At 34.8% G+C, this 9289-nt stretch overlaps 1 protein-coding gene across 1 annotated transcript; it reads left to right on the forward strand.

Annotated features, from left to right (window-relative positions):
- The first annotated feature begins 1385 nt into the window (after positions 1–1385).
- LOC116304763 (uncharacterized) lies at positions 1386–8347 on the forward strand. Its single transcript, XM_031714541.2, has 7 exons — positions 1386–1529; positions 2016–2285; positions 3261–3549; positions 4643–4755; positions 5224–5408; positions 6241–6343; positions 6614–8347. The coding sequence occupies exons 1-7, from the start codon at positions 1521–1523 to the stop codon at positions 6758–6760; spliced, it is 1116 nt and encodes a 371-aa protein (XP_031570401.1). The 5' UTR covers positions 1386–1520; the 3' UTR covers positions 6761–8347.
- The last annotated feature ends 942 nt before the right edge of the window (positions 8348–9289 follow it).

The raw sequence follows: 9289 nt of genomic DNA on the forward strand, positions 1-9289 counted from the left end.
ATCTTCTTCAAACACTCATCACTTTTACCATCTGGGCTCCTTGAGCATTCAAGGAAAGCGGCAGTTACTTCATCATGCAACATCCAGGTTGCCCATGCCGTCTTCTTGGCTATCCTGTGTCGCATCCTGCTAGGGCATAAAATTAATACAGGTAAAGATCTTAATTTGTCAGGACTTAGGGAGTTTTCAATATCATGAACGGCAAATGACCTGAAATTTGTGCCTGTGCCAAATAAAACCCATATTTCGATGTAATTGGAAGGCTGTTGATTACCCTGCTTGAAAAGCATCTGCAACATGAACGATAATTCTAGTGTCGGCTTCCTCGTGATTACATGGATCCAAACCCAATGTGTCAAAGGACGAGGGGCTACATAACACTTGGTCGCCTTTGGTAATGATGACTTGTCTGCCACGACCGAAGTCTGCAAAGTGGGATTTGCTCAGCCAAGAACCAAAAGAGTAAACCGTGTCAACAAGTATAGCTGGTCTTATCCTGGATTTGTTATTGTTGCCTCGTTTCCGTGTTAAAGTCACACTAAATACCCTATATGCGGTTTTAAGCAATGCCTCTATATCTGAATGTCATTAAGAGACCATATGCTCTAACTGTGCCAAATTTGGTATTTTTTTTTTTTAGCGAAGTTCACATAGATTTTTGAAATTTACCCTCTAAATGCCCTATAATAGGTTTAGCACTGATTCTACATCTGAATGTGTTTAGGACGACAAAAGCTCTAACTGTACCAAATTTGGTACCTTTTTAATTAAAGGGAACATGGATTTTGGATTTTTGCCTCGTTTTCATGCAAAGTCCCCTTGTAAATACCCTATGCCCTTTTTAGCGATGCCTCCATAGGATCTTTTAAGGACACCATAAGCTTTTTTAAAAACTGTACCAAATTTGGTGCTTTCTTCACAAAGTGAACGATTTTTGGAAATTTTGCACTTATCCGCCTGACCACAATGTTAATTCATAATTTGTTCAATGACTCGGTCTCAAGATTTCAAATTTCGGAATTGAAATACAAACTTTATGTAACAATCAATGGAATACCAGCTATAAACGTTTTTATATGTTATTTTCATACTTTTCGGGGCGATATCAGTGTGATAAAGCCGTGAATAAATACCATTTTTTCCAGATGCATGTGGAAACTATGTACTGACTGAAATCATGCAAACCCTTAATTGACTGGGGATAGGTCTGTTCAAAAATTAGAGCCCTTTCCCAAACGGCACTGAAAAAGTAATTCCCCTCCCTCTCCCCCCAAAAAGTTGTCCTCCCCTTTTCTTTGGCTATTGGGCTTCCTGTGAAATGACTATAACGCATGACTAGATGGATGAAGTTTGCTATTGTTGCGATCGTGGTCGCATAATGTAACAGAAGAGGCCAAGAGTAAAATGGAAACCAGGTCCTCGTATTTCTCAACTCCAAGCAAGTCATTTATTGATAAGATTATCTTTTCAATAGTGGATGAAGTTCATTAAGCTTAGTTCCTCAACCATATATCCGTGTGATGCCTAGGGTGAGTTCCCTTTCAATGTATAGCTTCAGTATTTCTATGGACTATTTTGATCATTCTTGTACTAACGTCGAGCTTCACTTCTATCGATTATAAAACTTAATAATCTTTCCTTACATAATATAAATGTTTGATAATAATCTATATTTATAAGATTTTTTCTTACAGAGGCGAGGGTCAATCATTGGCCTTTCTTATAAAGCTGACAAACATACTTGAAATGACGAAACATGGCGCGCAATTAAATGACTCAGCTAAAATGACTCAGAATTTTTCACCTTCAACTCTATAGTTCTACTACATTTGTTAAAAGTCTGTTTTGTTTGTTCTGCAATCCATCTCTCCACGGATATTCATGTTTTCCAATATTGAATGTAGCCATAATTTCTCTCACAGAAATGACTACTACAGTATATCCCCTTATCATAACAAAAAATAGCTGTATTTACAGTTTAGGCTGAAAGTTTGTGTTTTTTTTTTACACTAAAGAAACAGCAGAAAAGAAAACATTCAGCACTAATACACTCCGAAGAAGAAGAAGAGCAAAGACAGTATGAATTAAAACCTGAACCATCCATGGAGAACAACACAAGTAACAACACAACAGAGGCTAAACATGAAGGCTTACAAGACGAGGAGGACTTACCAGATAATTCCACAAATAATATGGACAATCAATCATCTAGCAATAGCATTGCTCATCTTACTGATTTCATGGATTCTTTGGCTAATGAAAATCAACTGGATAGTGCAACACGAGTAATACTATGATTTTATTTTATTATGCACAGATTTTATCTATTAATAGTGAGAAGACTTGCTTTATTATAGTTGTAGTGCACTCAACTCCTCACATCCTTGGCATTGGCCGGGTTTGATATTCCTGGACTTTGCATTACGTGTTGTAACTGATTTAGGAGATAAAGGGTGTATGGTGTAGTTGTAGTACACTCACCTCCTTACCTCCTTATCAATTGGGTTTGATATTCCTGGAAATATCATTATATCAATGTGAGTGAGTTTCTTTTCAAATTGTCCAGTTTCCTTCCCTCCACGAGAGCCAATGCTAAATATTCCAAGTGTCATTCTCTACATTGTGAATTACTTCAGGTCAGAGGTTGTTTGAGAGTTTGATAAACTTGTTTGTTTGTTTGGAAGATAAAGTACATAAATTATATATGTTAATGTAAGGGGCTTACATTTTGATCACTTGTTGAGAGCCATGTTTGATTGCAAAGGACATGGTAATCTATCTAGCAGGCCTAAACAATATAGTCCATTAATTCTTACTAACTATGAAAAGATTACTGACATGGCATCATCATCCTAGTTTTTGGTATTCTTACTTAGCTTTCCTTCATTATTACAATATGTGTGAATACTGTGTACATGTAAAATTTGACACAGCTCTGTTTTCCAATATGGCTGCATGCATGGCATGGCAGGGCTCGAAATAGGAAAAACATTTGGCCTGCCACTGTTTTTTTTTTTTTTGACTGGTGAAACGAATTTTGTAGAAAGGAAAAATCACCAGATAAAGAAACATTGAAGGATGATATGTAAATTTCGCCTGCAATTTTAATATCCCTTAGGCACTTCATAATTTTTTTTTTTTTTTGCCTTCCAAACCCTTAATTTTGGCTGGCATTTGGCCTTTGGCAGGCCACTATTTCAAGCCTTTCATGGCATGTTATAATTGATTAAAATGCTTTTTATGTTTTTTCTTTTGGACAGCCAAAAAGAGCAAGATTTATACCAGATTCAAATGCAATATTTGATGATTATAACAGCCTAGAGTTGCCTCTGCTGAATATTCCACCAGTACAAAGTCCATCAAGCTCAAGTTCAACTGAAAACTATCATTCATTTAGTGGTGGTTTAACAGATTCTTCTAACAGTCTCACTTCAGACAGGGATCTTCTTGATTCAGATAATGGTTCTGATGACAATTTGTTAGGTGAAAGATTTCCAACTTCAGAAGTGCATGAAGTAATAGATTTGAGTTCCCCAGCACTTCCAAGAGGTATTGTTAAATACATTAAAAAAACTCGCAAATAATTTGTGTGCCTCTGATCCAATTATATTGACCATATACATCACTTGTATGGACCTTACCTGATAAAAACCTCTTCATTAATATTCTATATTTATAAAGACATGTTTGTTATAAAGAATACTACACCTTTTGCTGTTCATTAACAGAAAATGTACATTCATTTGTGCCAATAGTTGTATCAATAATGTGTAATCTACTTTCATCAACACCACAAGTAACATCATTAGCGCAGGATCAACTTTCAATAACGACAACTGAATATGCGTGTACATTCATGGACATCAATGGACAATCAATAGCGTGTTTGTACATTCATGCGGATTGTATTTTCTTCTGCGCGAAATTTAACTTCAATAACACCAAATGACAAACAATAGAATTTATGGACAATCATTTACCCAAAAGTGAAAATTCATTAGTGCTATTAGCATAATCATTGACAATCTATAATGTGTTTGGACAATCATGAGGGTCAATGTTATATTCTATAGCGTTGTTCGACAAACATTTGCATGATTCGAATGAACAATAAGAGAAATAAAACAATAATTAGCGATTTTTTTAATCACTTTAAAACATATAAAAAACTCAGATGCTGTTTACTTTTGCTGATATTCATTTCATGTGCAATCACATGAAAAATCAGGGATCCCACATTAAATTTTGCATTAAATCTTATTTTTTGCTTATTCTTTTCCATACAAATACACTGTAAACATGAAAACTACTTTAAAAGAGACAAAGGAAAATAACTACTTTATGAAATAAATGATATGTTACTGAAAATTAGATTAAATAGACCAGCTTCGAGTTCCAAATTACTTTTGTTCCTCGATTACAGATTTATTTACACAGGGTTAGCCTCGTATCAGTGTTTAAATACATGTAATCACAAATGCCAACAGTAAAGTAAAGAATGCACAATTTTAACAATATAAACATTTTGTACACACAGTAAATAGAAACTAAATAAGCTGTATTCTGTACATATTGCATATTACTTTACAATATTTCTATATTATTATTACTATATATTTCAATGTATTTTTTTGCCTTCAAGATTCTTCAGATATAGTTGATTTAACATTGGAACCAAATTCCCCAACTAGAAGTAACTTTGTAGACTTGACAAGAGAATCAGTGGAACAGAGTGATTCTAGTCCAATAATAGTGGTAAGAATAAAATAATATATCAATATATTTGCATTTATAAGTAAACTATACTAAAGTTTTGTGAACAAAGGCTGTATGTAAAATGTTTGGTCCTAATGTGTCCTTTGCCATGGAATGGCTGATTTTTTCTTGTGGAATGTGATTGGTCTGGCAGAGCCACGACCTTGGCGTGACACTGTCCGCACTGTGTTCATGCCATATTTTAGCTTAATTTGATTGGTTGAAGAGTAAATCCTTGTGCACTGTGATTTGTCTGGCATATGCCACGTAGTGACACAACCATGTTTGTGCTGTGACCCTTTCAAAGTTATTCAAAAACTGCCCAACCCTGTAAAACATACTTGATTTTTACTGGGTTGACAATTAATTACATTGATTTCTTGATCTCAAATACTACGATAATTGAACTCTTAATATTACTACAACAGTATAATATTAATAGATTTTGTTTTGTTTCTTTGTGGTCAGAGTGTCAATAAAATTTATCAAAGGAGATCTGTGATTGAGTCAAGACCATCTTGCAGATTCCAAGTAACACCATCATGTAGTTCCAACCAAGAACATAGTACAGCAGAAGAAAACCATATATGTGATGCTGATGATGATATCAGCGTAGAAAACCTTGCTGGGGAACATAGTGTAAATAATAACAGGTAACCACATGACTTTACGATTAAAGAGCTTTAAAGTGCAATGTGAAAAAATGAAAAAAAAAAACCAAAAAAACTTGAGTCCAAAACGAAAATGCAGTTTTCTTTGTGACATGATTGGTTTTGCAAAGTTCCCATAATTGTTTCAGGTGGTAAGTTACATGTAAATTATTGAGAACATTTTTTGGCTTATTTTGGTGTTTCTGTGTGTGAGCATTAGGACCCAAAGATATGTCAGAACTTAAAAGCTCTTCATTCCCTTTAGCTAATGGCAAATGATAAATTATTTCTAAACTATTATGGAACATTTTACATTTTCAGGAAACAACTTGAAAGGGAGGGCTTAATTATTATAATTTAGCTACATGAATATTAATTTTTTTGATGACATACACCTAATTGTGAGAACGTTGTCATATCAAAATATAAAGTAGCATAACAAATAGGAATAATATTTTAATTTTAAACAAAAAAGATGTTATTATTTCAATGTTTTGAAGGTATAGATTGACATTTTTAAGATAACCTTGTTGGAACGTACTAATTACAGCTGTTATTCTCGTAAATATAGGGGGCTTTAGAATCAAAAAATATTTTGTCATAACATACTTTTTATTGGATTTATATTTGCTATTTTTATATTTATTTAAGAATTGGGAGACAAACAGCAATAGATAGATGTAAAGCAATGTGCATCTCTTAGATGTGAAAAATTTAGTGAATCTTCCTAACCTCACACTTTTGTTTTTTTTTACATAATTTGTTTCCCATGTCCAATGCCCCCTGAATCCATACTACCAGCCTATTTAATTCTGTCCCTTTATATAATCTCTAGTTATAATGGATCCACAAGTTGTGGGGAGAGCAAGAGAAATAAGGAGAAAGAACAGTTTGATAAAAGTATAACATGCCCAATATGTCTGGATGATGTCCACTTAGTAAGTCATATTTGATACATGTATTTACATGTACACTGTAGACTTTTGAACACTTTACAGTCTGTATGCTGTAGACTTGCAAAAACCAAAATGTCCTTCATTATTGATTTCTTGAACATTGTGCTAAAAACTTATAATAGCTGCAGCTAAGAATGTTTTTTTTTAAATTACACAAATTCTGTACAACAAATTTTCCTTGCTACCTAGGCGCTGCTTGTTATTATGCTCTAATTAATATGTGGAACATTATCTTTCTCATTCCATCCACAGATCAAGAGAAAAAGACAATTGAGTTCAACAACTTGTGGCCATGTCTTTTGTGATAAATGCATTAAAAATGCCATCAAGACACAAAGCAGGTGTCCAACTTGTAGAAAAAAACTGACATTAAGACAAATTCATCCACTTTTTCTATAGTAGTGTGTGGTGAAAAATAGCAATTTTTTCAAGATATTTGGTGTTTTTTCCTGGGAATCGTCAAATACACCCAGCATCATGTTACAATGGAATGGAACTAGTACCTAACTTATAAATAGCTGGACCCATAGCTTTACTTTTCTTAAAGGGGGTTTAAAGTCTTGAATTTCAGTCTCTGTGCTCTAAAAGGTACAAAATGAATAATGTTAAATTTTGTTGAAGTTGAAGAGAAAGTTCAATGGAATGACTGAGGAAAATTGTCTTTCAGTTTGATATCTTTGGGTGCAACCAATTAGACAGTACGAGAAAATAACCATATCTTTCTGGGAAGGGGTTGGTGCTAGACCTCACTGCAATGCCAAGATTATCAATCTCCATTGAGAAAAATGTTTACTTGATATTTATTTCCATTGGACAGGGATACATTGTACCTTTAAAATACTTGGCTTCAGCATCATGATTTGGATTATGTTAATGCTTTAAAGTACTCACATTACCATTACCATTTACAAAGCACAAAGCAATGACATCATCAATTAAGACCAAGAGAATTGATGGGAGAATCGCCCCATGTAAGGGAATCCGGAATCCACGAAATTTTAGGCTTTGGAATCCGGAATCCAGCACTCTGGATTCCGGAATCCATGCATTGGAATCTGGAATCCAGTTCATAATGGAATCGGGAATCCACCCTTTTGGAATCCAGAATCCGCTACTTTGAAATTCAAGGTATTCACTCAAATGCTATCGCCACAACCTAGACTGAACTGATGTAGCCCCTCCCCCACTGTGTAATATGTCCACCAAGAATGTCTGTCATCGGATGCTGATTTAATTGATTAACGATTCTACTTATACTGGCAAGTATATCAAATATAATTTTCAGAGAAAGTAACTGAAAATTAACGATATGGAATCCTGAATCCGCAATACAAAAGTTTTGGAATCCGGAATCCAGACCCTTGGAATCCGTAATCCAGAGTCTCGGAATCCAGAATCCAGCTCTTGGAATCCGGAATCCACCATAAGTCCGGATTCCCTTACATGGGGCGAGGAGAATAAGCACATGACTGTATCACCATTAGCAAAGATCTATGTTTTAAAAAAGTTTCGATTTAAGAATACAAAATAATTGTTTTCTCTTTAAAAATAATTTGAATATTTTGCTTGATGCTGGAATTCATTTTATGGTCCAGAGTTAGGATTTGTATTTGACCCTTCAGTGCCATGGTTGGTAATGAGTCCAGCAGAGAGCTATCAAGTCATACACCAGCACTTGAATGTCTCACTATTGGTGCAGACTTAATTCCTAATCAGTTCTAAGCACCCACTTACCTCCAGAATAAAACTAAGATAGATTGATTTTACTTGGCTGTGAAACAAAGTTGCTTAATACAGCTTTAAGTGATTAAAACAGGAAAAAGCAAACACTCAGGAAAAAGCAAACAATGCAATGATGTATAAAATTACTATATTTACTATTTTTTTCAAAGATGAAGTAAAATCACACTAATGTACAATTATACATATAGTATTATTAATAAATAAAAGGAAGAACAAATTAAAAGACCATACCTTTGAATTTTATTCAAACTGATTCTTTTGTTTGTGTGTGAGTATTAATTTAATTCAATTCTAGGCTAATGGAATATGTACTCAGGAGAGCATTATCTGGGTAGTACCTGAGCTTAACAATGGAAGGGTACGTGGGCATAAGAAAAGGAAGAAAAGGAAGAAAGCCATGCATTTTCCTTATAACCTTCTTTGAAAAAGACATATTTAGACACATCACTTAGATATTGATAATGCTCTGAAACATGGTGGACACAGCTGAAGCCCTCACAGAGGAAGGGGGCATCTGTCTCCCCAGTTTTCTTTGTGATAACATGTTGCGTGACTTATTGCCCCCCGGTTTTTCAAGGCTTGCTACCTACATTGGACATCAGGGACCACTCTTAAACAATATTTAATAAATTGACTGTGGCTTTGTTGATAGCTCAGGTAGCGAGAGCTTTGCACCAGTAACCTCATGGGTTCGATTTTTGAATTTTATATTTCAAGCTCTATTTAACAAATAGACATCAGTTTTTTATGTCTGTCCTCTTATTGACAATAAATTTTGCCATCACATTGTCAAAGTAGTATGCGGATCCACTCGGCTACGCCTTGTGGATCCACACTACTTTGACAATGTGATGACGCAATTTATCATCAGGTAAAGGTAAAGTACCTATTTTTAACGTCGGTAGTTCCTTCAGTTGAAATTCAACTGTTATCAATGGAAGCCGACGGTGCACACTTTACCCCCTCTCTCCATCAGTGCTCTGTCTTAAGAGTATTCAAAGCTGAAGCTACACAGATTAGAGAGAAGTCGAAACAGACGTGGAGATCCTAAGGATTGAACCATGGACCTCAAGCTCTGAAGGTTGCGCACTAACCAACTGAGCTACGCCTGCTCCTATCAATAAAGAGGACAGACACATAAAAATCTGCTGTCAATTTGTTATTAAAGCATTTCTGCTAATCTCA

This window comes from Actinia tenebrosa, unplaced genomic scaffold (assembly GCF_029948245.1).
Source record: "Actinia tenebrosa isolate PJP-AT-01 unplaced genomic scaffold, QUT_ActTen_1.0 PGA_scaffold12__29_contigs__length_12842862, whole genome shotgun sequence".
In the NCBI taxonomy this organism is placed as follows: Eukaryota; Metazoa; Cnidaria; class Anthozoa; order Actiniaria; family Actiniidae; genus Actinia; species Actinia tenebrosa.